A 21,694-nucleotide genomic window follows, 5' to 3' on the forward strand; every position below is an offset into this window, starting at 1 on the left:
CCCCTGTTTCGAAGATTACATGATTTAACCATTTCAATTGCCTAGGGCTTGTTTAGATTTTGTGTTTACGTTCCCTCGTGGTAAGAGTTCAACAACATTAGTTTAACTGCCTTAACAAATCACTTGTATGGTAATAGTTTAATATTTATCTCTAAATTCGCCCAATATTTTGGCCTTAAAATCCTATGGTTTTTCTTCCTGAGTTGGTGGAGGCGCCGACTTGGAAATAGTTTTGTTTACCCCGCAGCCTTGTATTATGGGAATGTAAGTTTTCTAGAGGAGCCATCAAATTTGCCAATGTTTCTGGTAATTTGTTGTTTTTGAAGTTATGCGCTATTTGCAATATTTCCAATTTGGTTAGGTCGAGTAATTTTAATATTGAGTGATTACGGTATAAATGGAAGCAATCTTGTTTTGGGAGGGTGCCGCTTTAAATGTGGATTGCCCTGTTCTGTAATACTTCAAGATGTTTTAATTTAGTTGGATAAGCTCTACCCAGGTTACAACACAATATCGAAGATGAGTATTGATTAAGCTATAATATAAAAGGCGAAGTGCATGAGAGTCTAAATCAGTGGTTCTCAATCTTTTTTCTTTCGTGGCCCATTTTCGTTGCACTAAAAATCTGTGGTCCAATAGTTTTTTGTATCAAACAGATTATTTATTCAACCGTGCATTAGTGAGGTACTTGCTTCTGAACAATTAATTTACGTTTTATTTACATTCCTTCAACTCCTCCCCAAGCCATTATTCCTGTGAACTTAGGTATAATGACACAAATGAAACTAAATTCTTCCATAAATCTAGCTTTTTTTTAAATTGGTCTGTGGCCCACCTGAAAAGTACTTATGGCCCACAGGTTGAGAACCGCTTGTCTAAATCAGGGAGTCGAACCGGAACTTTATGAACCGGTTTTACTCCAAATTTTTCCGAACCTGAACCGTTTTATGTAAAATTGTAAGTAGCCGAACCGGAACTGAACCCTATATTTTAAAAGAACCTTAACCGAACCCGAACCTGCCAATAAAAGCGGTTAACTCCAGCATGACGTCACAACCTCTAATTTACATAGTCGAGTTTTGCCATGTTCGAAATTTTATAAAAAAAGTGAATACTGATTACATTGTTTCTATTTTTCAGATATTTTAATAACGAGCTGCATGTTTACGTCACGTACCTCCACATTTATTGACCCACATTTTCATCTCATATTGCACCGAACCGGAACTTTATAAACCGGTTTTGAAAATAAATGTAGTCGAACCGGAGCTGAACCGGAACTTTTAAATTGCTCGAAATCGGAACTGAACCGGATCCGACATTATCCTTGAACCCGAACCGAACCTGAACCGGAAAAGCCAAACGGTTCGGCTCCCTGGTCTAAATAGTGTTTCATTTTTGATAAAAGTCCAATTCCCATAGAATTTATTTGTTCGATCATTTTAATTTAGGTATCCATGACAATTTATCATCTATGATGAGGCCTATTATTTAGCGGAATTTACCTGTTTACTTTATTATCCCTTATTTTAATACTGAATTGATTTTCTATTTCCAAATTTGAATTGGTTACCAAGCAATGTGTTTTAGAATGATTAATTGATAGTTTGTCAGCCCGAAACCAGTGCTCAATTTTTTTATATTTATTTGAATTATTTTTTGAAGCTGTTTTATGTCATTATGGGAGATATAAATGACAGTGTGGGTTTTAAACACAATAAAAGAATATTTATTGCCAATAAACAAACGACAAACAGTACTTACAGGTTCCTACGATATACGTACAATAGTTACCTCCGTATAACGTACGCGATCTGGACTCCACAATTGAACAGTATAGGCACTGCTGAATTAACAATTTACAACATTTTTATATAGCCTACATTGGACAGATGTTAGTAGTTACTAATTCGTTAGAAACATGACACATAACACGACTTAGGAAATCGACCAGGCACGAACCAATTTATACAACACGCGACGGGAAATTAAAGTGACAGCATGAGCGATTCAGCCGGCAGGCTGTTCACAGAATGGACAGAGTTTACGGGATCACAGTTCCAAAGTCCAAAACCTCTACATTTCACTCTCCCTGCCTTTAAGACAAGAGGTCTGGAGAAACTTCATCTTCGTGGTGTTCCTCCTGCATGTCAAACATTGTTCATTGGATAATGGTGTCCTCCTTGTCGGCCGGCTCTTTGTAGCACAAGTCAGGAGCGGTGTCAACCTCCAAGACATAGATGACTGTTGTCCGGCGATGAAAAGCTCACTTCGTACAAAGCGCGTTGGTAGTCAAAGAGCTGAAACTGAACTGCTCCTTATGTGTACGAGAATTCCTCCGTTATCGAGCTGGTTCGTTGAAGCTGAACGATCTGTGTAAAAATACTTACACCGGCGATTAACAACATGCGAATACAAGAAATGTACAGCCTACAATGCAGAAATAGAGCCGTAAAAATCGTAATTTAGTGTAAAAAGGCAAAACCGTCAGTCCAATGCCTAGAATCTATCGTTCTAGAATACCGAAATCAAGAAAGTCAAAAGGTGCTAAACTCTGAAACTCGAAAACAAAATTAACGCCTTGTCCATTTTAAGTAATCCCTAAGTGACAGACATGATAACCTTGGCGTAAAGGTTAAACTAAAAAGTTACACTATTGCAAGCTTGTAACCCAAATAAACATGCGACGGTACCTCAGCCGTCAGTAAGGTAAAAAGGCATCACGGCATCACGTGGCCTTGAAATCATCGGATCTTTGCCCGGAATAGAAACAAAACGGTCAGGTTATTTTAGGTGTGATATCTCTGATCAAACACCGTAAACCATATAGGACCAGACTGCAGGTTAGCTGCAAACGGAAATGCACTTTAGAAAGGCGCAACTTCTGTAAGTGTGAGAGATAAATATATCTGTTTATAGGCTTAGAGAATAGTTTACGAGAGAAGAATATTCTCTTACGTAAAGTTTCACCTTTAACTTAACAAAAAGAGACGTAATTTTGCAAATGACTGAACAGCTATGCCGTAAATTTAGTTTAGCTCAAACGCGGTTTTAAATCTGCATTGATCGACTGATATAGCAACATTAAAACGAGCTTATAATTACGCAACAACATACTTACAATGGCGGCGGCTTAAGTAGAAAAACAGGCGTGGTGCGTAAAAAGGTAAACAAGGCATGCATCGTCAACTGACAACGCATAGCGCGCACAAAAATAACGAATAAACTATAGCTGCCATCCTACGTAATGAACCTATGATATAATTCAATTTGATTATGCAAGGCCCATCCCTGCGTTAACGATAACCTTAAGCCATAGGCGCTAAAAATTACCCAAAAATGTTAACCAAACGTCTATAAAAAAACTAACAAGAGGCTGAGAATAAGGGGAAACGAAGTTAGAATAGTCGAAGGTTAGGATAGTAAGAGGCCGTAGATAGATAAGACAAAGTAAAGTAATGAAAGCTTGCTAGGTTATCATCAGGTGTAAACGTCGTAGGAAGGTGCTGCTTCTGTCGCAACAGATGCGCAAGATTTGCTTGCAAGCTGTTACGTCCGGCGGACGATACCAGTCATCGAGATACTTAAAATCAACAATCGATCGACAAGAATTCCTGTCTGAGAAGATTATGTAAAAAAAGTTGAAAAAGAGAGGTTAAAAGTGCCTTTCGAATAGAGTCTGGCTTTAAATAGCATGTCGTCATAGATGTTTTGAACGTCGTAGATGCAGTAAACTCGCTTTGTTGCGAGTTTCGGCTTCGAAAGTTGAATGCGGTAAGTCGTTGTCCATCTGCGGTTCAGCTGAAGAAGCAGCTGTAGGTTGCAAAACTGAATCAGTAGACGAGAATGGCAGTGCGATCGGTGGAACAACTTGAACCGATGGCATTAGAACACCATTTTCTGTAAATTTCTTTTTAGAGTACGGAAAAACAAGTTTAGGAAGAGAGCTAATATCTAATTGCGATCGACGAAGCTTGATAGAAACGTTCGAATTCATGCCCTTATTACCCGGAAAACTATTACCTTTCTTAATATTACCTAGCATGGCAGCTAGTCGAGTCGAAGTTTTAGCGTTGCAAGCTTTAATTTTGCTTGAAACCTTTGAAAAGAAAGTAGATAAGTTATTCTTCGACAAAACGATTTACAAAGAATAACATACGGAAAAATAGGACTAAAATAGGTACAAAAGCGTAGGTTAAAATAGATATAATCAAAACAATAGGTTAATAATAATTATTTTAGAATGTTAGTTAGTCAGAAGGTATTATGCGTGTTCAATACCACATATAACGTACGCGATCTGGACTCCACAATTGAACAGTAGGCACCAGACTTGGACAACTAGATAATTCTAGTTTTCTAATTCATTGAATTAGAGCAAAATGCGGCTAATTCTAATTCTAATCTAATTTCTAAATTGCTTGTGTGCTATAATTCTAGTTCTAATCTAATTCGTATTTTTCCAAAACTGCTACTTTGTCCAACGGCATTCTTAGTCACTCAGTTGAAACACAGAATTTCAATTAAAACTATTTGTTTTTTTAAGTAATATTTGGTTGTCTAGGCCTTGGCTAAATCAAGGAAAACTACACAGCTATATCCATGTTTTTCTTGGTTAATTAATAGGTTTTTATATAATTTTGTTTTTGCAAGTGAGGTTGAGTGTTATTTCCTAAATCCGTGTTGATGTTTACTGATAGTTTCATGTTGTGCAAAAAATTAAGAAGTTGATGGTGCATTACTTTTTCAAAAATACGCGTAACAGCTATTGGCCTGAAGTCATTAGGTGCTACTAGTCTACTTATTTTTGGTATATTTTCATTTTCTTCGAAAAAAATTTTGGTAAAGTTATTGTCGGTTTCGACTCCGAGTGTTTTCCTCAGGCCATTGTATGATTAGTAACACTTTTCAAACAAGATAAGTTACGCAAAAAATATGCCAAAGTAATATGTATATAGGACATTATATCGAGAAATGTGTATTTTTATCGAATGCGTCGCGTCTCCTAAATTAAAATTTTAACGAAATAAAGGCACTTTTTTCGCGCTTCGCCCGATCGCTTTGTGGGAGTGAGTAAGAAATGGAGTGATTGATTATTCACTTTGTTCCATGTGTGTAAAGCAGTGGTTCTTTACCAGGGTGCCGCGGAACCTTAGTGTGCCGTTTCTAATCCTCAAGGGTGCCGCGACATAATTGATATTTTTTTTAATATTGAGTATTAATATTTTTTTATATTTTGAATATTTTTTTAATTTAGAAAATATAGGACATTCTTATAGTTAGAGTGAAAATTTTTTTCTTAAGTGTTTAGGATAAATATGTTTAATTTGGCGTGACATTTGTGCGCTGACCCCTGTGTGTTGGCTAGCTTTTGGGGTCAAAGAGCGTTAGATTTAAAAACCAAATATTTTACTTGAAGCCTCCCTTCGATGCGGAAATACTCAATCACGCAGATTTAATTGATCCTGAGGGTAAATACCTTAAGTGTGTTTTTGCCACACAAACCTGCTCAGATAGAGTAAAAGTTCAGCAAACCACAGATTTAAAGCAACAGAAAAAATAGAGTTTTTATCGGTGGATTAAAAGTAACCGGTAGATGGTGCTAGAGAAATCACCTAACTTGATAAATCGCCACATTTAAGCAAATTATTCAAACAACTATGTTTGCAGGCGATCAAAATTGTCAGTTTAGAAAGTTTTTGATTCCAATCGAAGCTTAACAACAGTTTAAATCCGTTTGTTGACGGGAATCGGTTGTAGTTTAGAGGTCAGTGTTGATTTTGACTCGAAGTTACACTGTGCTTAAGTATTCTATGAAAAGGGCGAAGCCAAAATTTTGCAGCAAAATAAAAACTTTTGCAAAAGTTTTCGTCAAACTTTTTAATATTGTACAGTTAAAAACTATTACGAAATGCAGCAATACAAAAGGCGAAAAATTGGGCGCTTGTCCACAATTCTACCACAGCGTTCAAACTGTAAATAAACAAAACCATTATTAAATCAATGCACATTATTTAGGCTCTGGCTAAGTGCGCTGGTCTAGAATCCGGCGCTCTTTCACTTATGTACGTGAAAAGTTATGCAAAAAACAAAACAAAGTAATACCGCATACCACAACGCATATTGTTTGGGTTAGGGTGCGGGTTAGCGTTTGGGTGAGGGTGGGTCGAGTAATATTATGTTTATTATTAATAATAACTTGACCCACCCTCAACCAAACGCTAACCCGCACCCTAACCCAAACAATATGTGTTGTGGTATGCGGCATTTAAAGAAAAAAAATTTTTTATTAATTTTTACGTACAATAGTGAAAGAGCGCCAAAATTTGTTTTGTTAGTGTTGAAATAAATGTGGTATGATTGTAGAACAGCGCCCCCTTTTTGCCAAATATCTTTGACATTTCCTAAAACTTCCCAGTGACGTCATTTGGTGTAAAATCTCATCAATATAGTCAAGGTTGGAAAATAAGTCGTACGTGGGGATAAATTAAGTGCCCATAAGCCGCACATTGCTGTAAAATGCCGTCTGCCGCGATAAACCTCAAACGCTTCATCGCACGGTTTTCAGTATAGCACTTCATTAACAGCTGTGCAACTTTTACAAATACCGTTTGTTCAGACGCGCAAAAAACACCCTTTCAAATATATGGCAGAATTTGGGACACAGGTTAAGAATTCTGCCACCTTTTTGTACAATAATCAAAAACAATTATGAAACCAGTCGTCAAAATTAAAATTGCAAACTGGGAGTTAAATACGGTAACTGAAGCACATTTTTGTCCGGGGGTTTATATTGCTAACATTATTTGCTTTAGGTTGCGAGTAAGTGTTTGGATTTGTCAAAGTATTTACCACTTTATTTATTTATTTATTGCTGTTTTAATTTGGACAACTCTTTTGGTTACTTTAAAAAATATGGTAGGATTCTAGACTTATGCCGAATTTTAAAATAAGATTTATGCAAAAATATTTTTTGGTTTAAATTATTTACGGCCACAAATTACAGAATGCAATCTTGGGTTTTACAAGATCATGGGTTGAAAGTTTCAGTTCAATTGGCTTTCCAGTTAACCTTTAGGCACAGGTTTTTAAATATTTTCTGTACCATTAGCAATATTTTTTTATAATTTTTCAGGTCTAACATCAACTTACTATTTCCAAACAGGCTGCAAAACTAAAATTCGGCATTTGAAGAAGATTTTTTTTATTAATTTTCACGTACAATAGTGAAAGAGTGACGAATTCAGTTGTGCTTTAAATTTCAATTTATTTCATAAATTTGCGACAAGATGTCGGACTCTGGAAATAGAAGGGAAAGAAGCGCTTGGTTGAAGCGCAACGTCACAAAAATGGCGTTCAGAGGTCGGTAAAGGTTACTATCAAATGTTGGCAACGGTATATTACTAGATATTCACCTGTCTACATTTAATGGCACCTTTCGCAGAGACCTGGTGAACATAGCCAAATTTTCAGGTGTGCAATTATCTTTTTTTTTCAAAATTTATGTGTAATTTTTTTATTTCAGAAGATAATATATTCTCTAGCATATTTTTTGCTTCATCTTGTGAGTTTCACATTGGAGTCTTCATACTCTGTTTTGTGCAATCCGCAGAAAAAACACCTAAAATCGCCAAACTGCGGTTGTTTTTCAATAAAATTGTAGTGTACACACAAATTCCATAATAAAAATATCGGGTGTGCAACAGCCACAGAATGCAGACAGGTTTTATAAAAAGGCTGAGTTGTGTTAAGATTCTGCACCTCCGGTGTGCATAAAAAAGCCAACCGGCAAACTTAAGCTGAACACCGGAGATCTTGTCAAAAAGTGTCATTAAATGCAGACTCAGTCATGATTTTTTTAAAGCAGGATTCCGTTATTTTCATACTTGAGTTTTTAAATTTTTAATGGATTTAACTTTTTATAATAGAACATTTGTAATGAACCTTATTCAATTTTTTGTTTTGTATTATGAGTAATTCATGATTATTTTAAAGCAGAAAACGGCAGATTAATTAGGATTCTATACTTATCTGTACCAACTATATATATACTTTACACACTTACTAAAAAATAGAAATTTTAATCGGAATAAAACTTTTGATTTGAAAGATGCAATCTTGAATATAGTATATTTGAATATTTCTTTCAAAATGATATCGCTATGATTGCTGTAACTTCAAAAATCTTACACTTTCTGTAGAAAATAATGTAATGTGTAAAACTTACTTTGTGTTTAAGTGTTCTTGTTGGATTTGAATTTTCACGATTTTATTCTATAGTCGTACATTGGTAATACACCCTATTGATTTGTTTTCACTTATATGATTCATTCGCTGTGTTTGTAATATGTTTTGTGTTTTACGTTTGCAGATGCTGCGTTCGCTCGGGCGTGGCGACGAAACAAAGGATGAAATCATCGACAATTACGTTCACCTTGTTACTAAGCAACAGGTGAATCTTGGTTAATAACAACAACAACAAGTCACTTCCTGCACTTTTGTCTTCAACTTAAATTATTGAGTGAACTCTGGAACTTTTTGAAAAGCTGCTTACAAATGTTTAAAACCAGATTTGTAGCGAATTGGTAAAATTTATACTTTGAAAAGTTGCACTTTGGTCGAATTGACATAAGTTCTTTGTTGAACTGACATTTCTCTTAACTTATTATGGTTTAGGTTAAAACACTTGAAAATTTGCTGAAAGAAAGTTTGTATAGGCATTCTATTGTTTCCGGACATTTTGCACCACCACACTTCATCAGGTCAAAATAGAAAATAAAATTTAATTTAGAAACCTCACTTTTAGCAAATAAATTTCAATAAATTTTGGCGCACAGCAATAATATTTTTTAGTACTAAGAAATGCTCATGCTATTTACCCAATATCCAATGTTCCACATAATTGTGCTTTCCTTAAAACCATCTCTGGTAAATATTTTTTAATCTTATTAAACTTTCATATATAATATCAGGATACGTTAAGATCACCAGATTAAAAATCAAACAATTTGTTGATATTATCACTAGTAAGAACTGCCAAGTATTTAATCGTCTTTGAATTTTTATTTCTGGCTTAAATTATGTGTTTTTGTTGTAAAACAAATTTTTTAACTATTTGGTGTTGTGTGGAATTAGAAATCACAATCATTTCACAAATCAGATTGCAATTAGTGGCTAATAAACTTTGAAAAGTCTTTATATTTTTTTATAAAAAGTTGTGGCAAAGATTTCTTACTGATATTGGCACAAATCACTCTTATTCTTCAAAATACTAAATTTGAATTACTAAGTATATATGTTGTAAGTTATGAGTAGTGATATTTGGTGGAAATATGTTTTTGCAAATGCTTGCATTTCCCTGCGGTGGCCTACTTCCAGCCGCTGCTGCATTTCGATTAATGATTACCTCAAGATATGTCCACTTTACAAACACATTCCAAAGCATTACATCATAGTGTTGTTATTCCATGAAACATGTTTGCTAATAACTAGATAGCTATAGTTTTTATTGCGATCAATTGGATCAGTTTGTAGTTAATTCTAATGTTATTTAGGGATTCCTTGTATGTTTAAATTCTAGTTCTAATGTAATTTCCATTTTGACCCAAACTACTTAAAATGTACAATGGTGTTTTTAAGTTTCTCATTTAAAACAAATATCTGAAGTGCAATTGAAAATACAGCCTAAAAATTGCCAATCTTGGTTTAAGAATTTTGTCATTCACATTTCTCAGGAAACAAATTGCAATTCCTTATGATTTTAGGTAATTTCTAGATTGGAAATTCTAATCTACTGGAAAAATGTTGAAAAGAGTTTATAATTTTAAAAACAGTATATTGCAAGAGATAGTAGTTTCTATTACAACTTAAATGTCATAACATTCAATGCAATCAACAGATTCTATATTTTCCAACTTTTAGCAATAACTCATGCCATCATTAACTGTGGAAATAAAGTGAAGATAAAACGAATAAAATGTAGTAAAGGAAATTAAAAACACTGAAACGTATTTGCTACAAAAGCAGTCTATTAAGTCCCTTACTTTTCACTCTAGCTATTATTGAAGTGTTCTCAAGTGTTACTATTATGATGTCACAGTGGTGTGTATTGTCAGCAGCTCATGTTTCAAACTGTTGTTGTTGTTCGAAAGTGAGATTCGGTTAATTTAGTCATCGTCCAAAACCTGTTGCCACTTCAATCTCCATTTCTTGTAGCTTTTCGTGGATATTTTGAAATCTGTTTTATATAATTTGTTGAAAAACATAAGAATTTAAAATGAGTGTTCCTGCTTTCAAAAATTCAAACTTTGTGTAATGCAAAATAAAACTTAACCAATAGGTTAATAAACTCAAATACATATTCAACGAGCTTAATTGAATAAATATTTCAACATATCTGAAGGACACCAAGGCAACATTTATAATTTTAATAAAACACTAAAATATAAAACTAAAAAACAGCAAAGGCATTAATAAATAACCCACACCTTGGTATGACATTGTCTTTGCTGAATTATGCCAGGGCTATTACAGTGGATTCAACAGTTTGATATATATTAGTTAAATTGTTGTTATCTTTGTTTTTGTAAATTAAATGCTTCTAGCTGTATTGCATTAATGCTTGTTTATTAATATTAATGCTTTTAGAGTCTAGATTTCAGTGTTTTGATAAAGAATTGATTATGTTTGAAGTGTTTTGTCAACAGTTAAGCTTTCTTTACATAATTAGCCACAAATTAATTTCAATGAAACCTAATGTATTGTATGAAATGTATTCTTCCAAAGACTAGTGTCAACAGTTTGAATTATTTGTTATTTCACTGCCACACAGTGAATATTAACAAAGATTATTGAAAGCATTCATTATAAAACTGTTTCAATCCTGTTTGTTTTTTGAAAAACATAAGACCTCATCATGTTTTAAACAAGTATATAACATTTAAAGAATCACTAGAGTGATTGCTTTTAATGAAATGGGTGTTCTCTGGCTTGTAATTTATCAGTCAAAAGTAATTAAAACAACACCTAATTCTACCCGCTGAACATTTTTAAGGGAAAAACATAATAAATTAGTATTAACAAGTCAGATGTCTTTGTATTGCTTACTCAATTCACTCATGATTTCCCCAAATTTTTTAAATTTTGTAGAAATCTTGCTTGAAGCAACCTCAATAAATCTAAGCATGTGAATTACTTTAGTCTTTACCCGACCAGATCAAATGGCGACAAAGTTTTAGTTCGCTGCCCATGGGTTGAAAAATCACTTTTTCTAAATATTTACTTTATTTTTCAGGTTCAGTTTACAAAGTTCCAGCAAGATATGAAAAGATACCTGCAATCCATAATCGGTAAAGTTCAAATTTTTTAAATTTCTACTGATTCATTAGTTTTGATTTTTTTAACAAGATATTTTGAGAATTATAGTTGTTACATTTTCTTTTTTTGCTTTATAAAGCTAAATATTTAAACTGTTGATTTAAAAAACATATGCAAAGCCTAAATTGTTTCTCAAAATTCACAAAAATAAATATTCCGTCGCATAAAAACAAGCATTATCAGTTTCTGTAAAAATATATTGTGTGTAAAAAAAAATTAAGTTGTTTGCATGAGATTCTTTAAAACCAAAAGTGTTTTAGCTTTTTCAGGTTGCTTACTTTTTTTAATTTTAGCAATGCAGTCGGCAGCCAATGATTTCTATGCATCGCTGGGAGAGGTTTACGAAGACGGTTGGATGGGAAAAGATATGGTCGCAACACTCTCAAAAGTAAATATTCATTGAAATTAAAGTTGAAATACTTATCAGATGCTAGCTTGTGCCACAATCCACTTAACCTGGGCGAACTTTTTTATTTTTCCTAAAATTCACAAATATATTTTAAAAACTTTTTTTACCATTTCTTGTTTCAAGCTTCTTAAAGTAATATAATGCAATGAAGTATAACTACAGAAGTTTTGATCGTACAGAACCGCGATAACTTTGATCAAAAACGCTATTGTCACTGCGTCGTTAAAGGCAGATTGTATTAATTGTAGGTCGGTCTTTTGCATTGTTAAGTGGTTTATTTACAAAACTTAACAGATTGCACATTTATATTGTTGCAATGGCATCTGCAACTATAATTTCAATAAAGTTTGCAATATACCTTTAATAGCAAACATCGTTTTGTGTTTCGAAACAATTTGACCAGCTAATCAAAAATTTGCACATTGCTTTTAATTAGGCATTTCTGATACTCAACATTTTATCTTGACGCCTGTTATTTTGGATAGAAAGTTTTGTGACCTGATCTGATAGCAAATGACATTATATAAATGTTATACAAAGTCTATGAAATTATAACGTTTAAAGATAACTTTGTATTTTGCTCTAATTGGCGTTATTTTTACTTTACATAGCTTTAGTTATTAACTTTTTATTTTCGATATATTTGCCACAAATCATGGATTTTTTAATTAAACTGTTATCGGAAAACAGCTTTAGTCACATAATATCCAACATCATACTTCCAACCCAATTTAAGTTTTATTTTTTACAGACGACGAATCTCCTTCACAGTGACCTTCACGCCCGACTGAACACAGAGGTTATATCTGTCCTACAAGATCATCTCACTCAGGTTCGAATAAATTGAGTGTTTCAGAAACGACGTTTTACAAAACTTTTATCAAATGGCCGAATAAGAATTGGGATCGCATTTGAGATACAAAATTTTGTGGAAATATAAAAGTTGAAGGCCCCTGCAATAAACTGAATAGTTGTTTTCAAAGTTTATTTTTTTAGTGCAATGAGATGAAGGTCAAAGTGAACAAGCGAGGTCGGAAGTTGGTGGATTTTGACGCGGCACGACAAAATCTTGCAAGTTTACAGGGAGCAAAAAAACTCGAGGAAACAAAATTATCTAGGGTGAGATTTCGATGTGACAATGACCACTAGTTGTCACATTATATGGGCCGACAATGTTTTTGGACGTATCTTATTAAGATTTGTTGTACAAGAATTAATTTTAAGCCCATATATACATAGAAAGCATTCTTTTTGTTACTTTAAAATGCTACCTGCTTTTTTATGGGTTTTAAAATTCATTTTTTGTCTAATTAAAACTCCCAGCCGTTATACTCCAAAGAATAAGATGTTTGTTTAACAAGTATACCACATATAGAGCCATTTTGACTGATTTAAATTTACAGATATTTACTGTGTACTTACAGGTTGCAGTTGCAAGGCACTGCATTTAGGTTTAAAGTGCTGAGTCGGTCTATCAACTTATACGGCCTGCTTATGTATTTACTGCAGAATATTAGTAGTTTGCCTTGGAAGATGGTCGTTCAAAGTTTATTTCTACTTGTTTTATAAAATGCCAACAATCAACAATTTTTAATTTTAGCAACTATGCTTATTTTTACATATTTGGACAAAATGGAGATCTTCAAAAGGTAACCAAAATCAATCTGTTTAAAAAGTAGACTTTGAATAAACTTGCATTCCGCATATACTTTATGTTTTATTGCGGATTATATTTTGAACACGATATTCACGTGATAGGCCCAGGATCGCGTGACAGAGGCTCATGATACTTAAGAGACGCTGAACTCACAACTTCACGAAGAAGTGCCCGACCTTTTCGACTCGCGGGTCGTCCTGTGCGCCGACATTGTTACGAACATCGCAACTGCTGAGAAAGCTTTCTACAACGAACTTTCCGAGGTGAACTTATGTGAAAAAAAATAAAAAAAAAATATATTTATGTAATACAAACTTTCAGTGGTGATTTTGTGATTTAAGTTTGTTTGGTTTAAATTCAAAAACCTTGTAATATTAAGGTGTGAAATTGTTTGTATATATTATTAAACTTTTTTAATTTAAATTTATCTGAAAACAAAACTATGTAATATTTGATCATTTGTAAATATTATTACACTTTCAAATGTTTTTTTATGAGGACTGGATATAACCGATCTTTTTAAAATTATTTCATAGTTAAACAGCAATTTTATTTGCTTTTAAAACCCTGTGATAACTAAATTGCATTTAAGCCACTTAAAAAAAGTAGTTTGTATATTTCATAATTTATTTTTTTAAAAACATAGCAACCAACTTTACTAATGGGAATTCTGAATTAATACGCTGTGTGTAATATATTGACAAAATGATATCGGGTTCAGCTTGATTTTCTTGTCCCGTCTTGTAAACCCTGTTCCATTGTGTTTTTATTTATTGTTTGACTACTATATATTTTCTGCCCAGTTGCAATATTATTGCCCTTAAGACCATTTGCCCCTTACCGTGTCAACATTGAGAGCGGGCTTGTGCCGCTGTATAAACAAACCCGCTCTCAACGTGGACACGCTCTCAGTCCCCTTGTATTTGTTTAATACATGAATGGTATATTCGCGCATTTCTATCGTCGAGTTCTTTTTCATTTTATTTTTATTACTAATTCCTTCTTGCGTGTATCTGTTGCTTCCCATTGACCTCACTACTTTCGCCTTGCGGGTGTATTTTTCCGTTGCAGTTCTTATCACCGTTACTTCGCGACTTCTTTTTTCTATTTATTATATTATCCTAAATTATTTTTCGCTTGTCACCTTCCTAATGTATGTTGTGAAAAGTAACATCACTCACTACATATGTACATTATTTAGCTCCGTATACATTACATAATGGATGTTATTATGCAAAGTGCCTCTTCTTACCTATTGTTCAATTTTCATTCTCTAACCATGCATCTTTAAATGATTTTACATACTATATTTTTTATGTCTAATTTGGCAACCCTGCAACTAAATTAATGTTTAGTACAAGCTTTCTACGACCGTGAAATACAATTTGAACTTAAAAAAATATTTAGAATGTTGTCACTTTTTTACATGTTCTTTAATATTGTAATTATTTTAGATAAACCACAATTATTTTTTTAAACCACAATTACGAACAGTGTGACATAATAGCCTTAATGTATGAGAAGTAACATTCTCAGCAAGGAAAATTAGTTAAGTAATATGTTTGCTCTAATTTAAGGTCAGTTTCAAAACAGTTGTTGTTAATATGGAAACTCTTGATAAACTGGGGGGGGGGGGGCAGATGTGACTGGTTGGGTCTCAACTCACCTACGGACCCAGTTTAACAACACTTCTTTAATTTACCCCCGATGTAAATACAACAACATCAGATGGGCTAGATTACAATTGTTGTAAACAGATGTGACGGTTGGAATAGCTTTCAGTTGAAAACACTTTCATCAGCTTTTAAATTTTCATCTTGTGTTTTGCAGAACAACAGAGTGCGTTTTTAGAAATGAAGTTCGACTGATCTTGGATTGCTTCGAGCGACCAACAATCGTCCCTCCGTGATGCGAAACATTTATCAGCTTTCCTGTTGATGGAAGTGAACTGAGGAGCAGGGGCGGTTCCAGGGGGTGAGGCAACACGCCACGCCTTGTATTATTTACCTATTGTGCGTAATTTTAGTTTTTTTAATTGGGTTTCTAGTATGTTCCATTTTGATAAAATGGTTTTAGTTGGAAGGCATCTTTGCGTCTCATCGCAACTTAAACAATACATAAAGGCGTTTTTTCTATAACATCCTTTTAATGTAGCTTTTGTTTCAAAACTAACACCTCTCTCACCTAAAACATGTATAAACGAAATGTGTGGTCTTATGGACGTTTAGGTGCAACATATGACGTCACCTCTCTTATTGACCGCTGTTACTTTTGTTTTGTTCATGTTTGGCCGACTCTTTCCCAAACCACAGCCGTGTTTATTTGAGCGAGCGTTCGTCTCCCCAAAGCGCTTTGCCGTTTTGCTCGTTGCCTTGTAATAAGTGAGTTTGTGCCAAAGCCAAACGTCGCTTCACAACTTTGCTTCGACGAGAATGACGACCTCGCTTGTTTGGTGGCCGCCCCGGTACTTTGCTAGTTCTTATTAAGTCGATATTTTTATACTTTACCGTTGTTTGTAATTATCTCGCTTACATTCAAGTTCACTGCATTGTTTTACTTTATTCAGTTTGATTCTTGTAATAGATCTGTTTTCACTGATGAGAATCCGCTGTAGCTTTTGGTGGAATTAGTAAACCTTGGACAAGGCTATTTAATGAAAATGCAACTGTGGCGTCATATTAAGCACCAGGGCAAATATAACACACTTGGTAATCTGGCGATGATTCTTGCTACTAATGCCGAATTGTTAGTTGCCATATTTTATTTTTACCTTTACGCCTTTTGTGAGAACCACTGTTCTAAATAAATATTACCAAGTTTATATCGATTTTATCGGACGTATTTCACAATGGCAAAAGAGTCACACCATACAAATTATCTGGATTATCACTTTGTTTCTTTCTCACTTGCAAACATACTTTTGCTCAGGTAGATTTATTATAGATGCTGCATATTAACAACAATATTGCGTTCAGGCCACCGGTAGCATTTTTCATTTACACTGGAGGAGTAAATTCTATTACGCTGTTGAAAGTTTCTGAAATCTGTCGACCATAGATTCTGCATAAAGCTATAAAATATGAGTAGGTATGTCCGATAATAGATATAAAGTATCGCGATCTGTTACCAAATGCTCGTTACTGTGCTCAATAAGCAAAATACAATATATAAAAGGTAAATTTTCCAGGTTATTTGGCCATAACTGCATCAACTTTAAGAAGTCCAGCTACCTTCAGTTGTTATCTACTATTATTTGATACATTTGCCTTCAATGTAGAAATTATGCGTTGGATTTTGGAAATCTTAACTGAAATTTCTCTATTAGTTTGGTATCGGATCGGCACCGATACGATATTATCGGTCATCCCTAGATCTAGGGATTGGATCCCGTAATATTATTTGACAAAAAATGTCGATATCAAAACTATCGTGCAAAAGCATGCGACAGAAATCATGCCTGGGTACATTGAAGGCGACAAAAGACGATTAGTGCTAGCAAACTAACATAAGATGCAAGGCGTGTTTATACTGGCAGGGTTTCTCAAATCGGGGAATTAAACAAAGTTTTAAACAAAAAATTAAGCACACTTGACCTGACAAAACCCTCAAATCCAACCGGAACGCGAGAGCCGCATAAAACTGGTTGAGTCGTGGGTTAGCCAGCTCTGGTTTAACGTACACCGAAAGTTTTGTCTCACATGCTCATCTTAATCGCTTCATTTAGGCCCACCACTTCAAATATAAAGCATGACGAAAACAAGTAAACCATTGCAGATTATCAAGTTGGCTTTGCTATAGATCTACATTAACGGGCTGGTGGCGAAACAATTAAAAAAACACATGAAAACGTAGAGAAAAAATTGCATTCAATATATTTTTGCGTCATATTCAAACAACCTTATCAAAATGTATATTGTGGCGATATGCTTGAGTCAGCCTGAAACAAATTCAATATTTATTATTACCTGTGCTACACGCATTTTCAATTTTTTGAGCTTTGATTTAAAAATATTCGTTAGTTTTACTAAATTACGATGTGAGGATAAACTATTTTTTTTTGTTGCCAATATTTGATTTAACCAATGTGTGTTTTGTGGATCAAGTATGATAATGTTTATTGTACTAATAATATAAAACATACTAGACACCTAAACTGTTCTGACTGAGACTCCAGTCGAGGTTCAATTAAAAATCGACCGAACCAAACTAACTTAAGCCGCACATTCTCACCAAATACGTCCACATTTTGCAACCCCGACTTTCTAAACATTATTTCAGTCAATTAGCGCGACCCTTAGTGGTAAAATTAACATAAAATTGGTGACGTTCCGTGGGGATTCCCCAATACTAATAAGCTTGTCCAACTATGGTGTCGGACAGGGATTCGAACTCACAACCTTTGGAATATTTGTTGCACACAGCATAACCTGAATGCAACGTTAACTTTACGTGGTGAAATATAAAAGTTGGCATATTAACATGTTGCATGTGTTCAAAATGATGCCAAAACACTTTTAGTAATTGCTAGGCAAGGGACGCCAGGTAAAACTTTGGGTCAGAAATATGGATATGAGATAATATTAGATTGGAGCCGATACCTGATGTCAAGTGGTAGTAGTTGTACTCATTCGATACTAAAGTGGAGTTGCCGGTCCCATAACAATTTATATGAAATATTGAGCCATGATTTGTGATTAAATACAGTGATTTGGGCGCTGGTCTAGAATCCTAAATCCCACAACTCCGACCCTAACCCAAATATTGTGCATTGCTGATTTCTGCTTTACAAGGTAAAATGTTCAAAACATAATTCAACAACTGAGAGAAACTAAACTTCTAAATGGTTAGCGATAAAGCATGTTTTGGCCAAATACCTTGGAAAGTTTCAATTTAATCGATATGAAAGTTTGAGCATAGTAATGACGCCATTTGGTATCGCATCGCTTTATTTTTTTTTTTTTTGTTTTTTATTCTATGAAGATTGCGCTTTGTTTTTCCAAACTCACAAGTATGTGGCGTTTCCGGAGCTATGTGACACAGGCCTTACCGACCAACCAAGTGTATGAGCAACATTTCAAACAACACCAGCCAAATACGTTTCGTTTAGTTCGACATTTTAGGTGTAATTGCAAACATATCAACACCAGGCCTAAACAATTACAATTATGCAAGGGCCGCAACAACAAAAAGCTTAAGTTTAACGCATTCTTAGCGACGACGTTACAAAGCTACGTCATAACATGGCGTCATAAATAAATAAATCTTGCGTTTATTGGATTTAAATTGGCAAAACTTTCAATATAAAACGTGGCTTATTAGGCACATAAACGTGTTTGCGTATTGCTCAAACTACAGATTTAAACTCTGTTTCAACAGTGATTGCTCAGACCAAGGCATGGTAAAAATTTACCCAGTAAAAGTTGGAAAAAGTATAGCAAACATGGACTTTAAATCATTTAGAGAGAATGAAAATATTGGCTTTTTAAACATGCTAGCTGACCAAAATGTAATAACATGGCCATAAGCATTACCGTCATGAGGGTCTACTTTGAACAGCCCTCTAACTTTGAACACTAATCTAAAAAATCCATTGCACCATACATTAAGGTCTGTAAAATACACAATATAAATCGGTTTTTCCTGAAAATTTCATGAAATAGACTTCAATACCCGCTCTTTCCGAATATTTTAAAACAAGATTTCTATGTTGACAGTAAGGACTGCTTTGATACTGAAACTTCACCACGTGACTTTTATCAACATTTGGTACTTTGTAAGTAGTCTGGAAACTTCTAGTTGGATCTCGGAAAGTAAAAGAGGTTTTGATCTATTTTTTTCAATGAAGTGCTAAGAATTGTATTAGCTCACGAAAGATAATTCAAAACTGGGTTTATGTTGAGAATAACGTTCATTATCTAAAAATTACTAAAGTGGGTCATTTTTTTATTTGGTGTGTCTAATTTTGAACAGTGTTCAAAGTAGCCCCACCTACATTTCTGGCGACATCAATACGTTTTTAGTGCTGTTCAAAGTAGCCTATACGTGTTGTTGTTGCATTAAAGTATCATTGATAAATAATGTCCTACTTTAGAATCTTCATATTTTAGTGGTACTTCCGTTGACCATGCAAATGATATGCATACGGAAGTTTAATTTTTTTTTCAGCATAAAAATACATCCATTAATTCATCATATTTTATGAACTAGATTATTGATAAGCACTAGTTCGTGCATACAAACGATCACTTGGATCACGAAACTATACACTACAGCCTATTCGAGTCAAACATTGTCAACAGCGTTGGGGCCGGTTCAGAAAAAAGTCTATGTCGTTAGAGAAAGCAAGCAAAATGCACAACATTCCTTTGGAAACGTTGAGCAACAAACACACTGGTACTACCGGTCATCTAACAGTTTTTAGCGAAGTGGAAGAAGATGCGTTCGTTGAACACATCCAAATCGTTGGAAAATGGGGTTTTGGACATGAGAATTATAGAGGGTCAAATTTCCCTTGAAAGGTGATAGAAATGGAAGGTGCCAAGGTTTCTACCTTAGCAAAGTACGGTAAAGGCTGGCGATGGCCATACTGTGTCGACGAGGTTGACTATGAGTGGGATAAAGAAGCACAACATAGTAGATACCAGCATTAACAAACGCGGATTTTTCGGGCTTCCTGATCCTAAAATTGAGTGGGGCCCTAAATATTGTGTTTGCATAAGCAATTGTTTTAGCTGTTCGTTGTTCTTTTAGATGTATTGTTATTGAACTTTTATCAAATAAAATATTTATTTTTCTATCCACGCGGTGTCTTTTTTTTTTGTGTGTGTTGGGGGGAGGGAGATTTGATTTTTTAGAAAGTGCGGCCCTTCTTACTGAAAAGTACCCTTTTTAGGCAATTATTTCACTAAACCTGTGTTAAATACCCAAGTTTTTTACTAATAATGCTATGTGAAGTGTTAAATTTGAACAGAGCTTGTCAATTAAGCCCTAGAGTGCTTGTAATATGTAGTGTTCAAAGTTAGAATACCCCCTACCTAACTTTGAACACATAGAAATTTAGCGGGAAATCCATCAAAATTAGATATTTTAAACAAGAAAAAAATACCATTTGAAACATCTATACACATCCCCAATTTTGACCAAGTTTCAGATAATTAGCATAAAAAGTAAAAAAAAATACACAACAATAACTTCAAAAAGACAAATTGTATTGTAACAACGATTAAATAAACCAATTTTTTTATTATGTTTAAATATTATTTTGCTATTGGTTAAGCGTTTAACTAAGTAATGGTTACGTTTGTATCATCTTCAGTTAATGTAACTTTACCTGATCAATGCTACAAATATTTAAGAAAAGTATGCTCTCGACAAATTACTATTTTACGTTGCAAATTCTAATTGGTACAATATGCACGGATATGTAATTACTAGCTTAATAATGAATGTCAAAACCAAAAAGGTCGAGTAAATCGACATCATCTTGACAAAGACGTTTCGATACGAACTTGACTCATCATCAGTTAATATGATGAGAATAAATATCAAAGCCCATACAAAAGTAGGATCCTTTTGAACGTTTCGAAAAATCTCTTTAATGTAATCATTTTCAACATAGTGATAATGCACTGATTTTTATAAGGATTTTTATACGTTTATTTCTGCTTTTTTTCTTTTTTTGCTTTCCATTTATTGTACGAGCTTCAGTGCCATTCACCCTGACGAAGGCAGCTTGTATAGGTTGCCGAAACGTTGGTTAACAATTACAATTACCAGAGGAGCTGTTTTTGATTTATATTACCATGCCTGGTAGCAACAGTTTATATGCTGTACGTAAGCGGATCTCTGTATACTTTATTACTTTCGCTAAAACCGGATGTATCAATTATGGTATTTTCCATATTTCCACTTTCGGTAAAAAGCATCTTACCAAACATAACACCAAAATAATATCAAAACAGATCCTCTGGTATTTATATTTTAACCTATTCAAGTCGCCTTCTTCAGGGCGAATGACGCCGAACGCTAGTGATACAAAGCATGACAAACCGAATGTTTGAGAAGAAACACAAATACAATACGAGTTGCTTTAAGTAAATATCATGCCTGGTAGCAATAGTTTATATACCTAATACAATTTAAAATTAACTTTTGAGAGGTAACTACCCACAGTTCAGGAACCACAGGTTTAAGAACACTCCACCATCCAAGGCATTTCATCACATTTACCCTCTGACCCCTATTTTCACCCA

General features: G+C 34.2%; 1 protein-coding gene across 1 annotated transcript; it reads left to right on the top strand.

The window, feature by feature from the left end:
- Positions 1–256: 256 nt before the first annotated feature.
- LOC146162970 (amphiphysin-like) lies at positions 257–13,827 on the top strand. The gene is made up of 9 exons (XM_083382766.1): positions 257–264; positions 2,104–2,284; positions 8,372–8,452; positions 11,294–11,348; positions 11,670–11,764; positions 12,537–12,617; positions 12,782–12,904; positions 13,583–13,705; positions 13,822–13,827. Exons 1-9 carry the CDS (start codon positions 257–259, stop codon positions 13,825–13,827), a joined length of 753 nt encoding a protein of 250 aa, XP_083238892.1.
- The last annotated feature ends 7,867 nt before the right edge of the window (positions 13,828–21,694 follow it).

This window comes from Ascidiella aspersa, chromosome 2, assembly GCF_963924565.1.
Source record: "Ascidiella aspersa chromosome 2, kaAscAspe10.2, whole genome shotgun sequence".
NCBI lineage: Eukaryota > Metazoa > Chordata > Ascidiacea > Phlebobranchia > Ascidiidae > Ascidiella > Ascidiella aspersa.

Excerpts from the sequence above, each read along its gene's own strand:
- LOC146162970 (XM_083382766.1), top strand. Across the intron at positions 11,765-12,536 it reads TGGTCGCAACACTCTCAAAA|ACGACGAATCTCCTTCACAG; the intron begins GTAAATATTCAT and ends TATTTTTTACAG. Across the intron at positions 12,905-13,582 it reads AGGAAACAAAATTATCTAGG|ACGCTGAACTCACAACTTCA; the intron begins GTGAGATTTCGA and ends GATACTTAAGAG.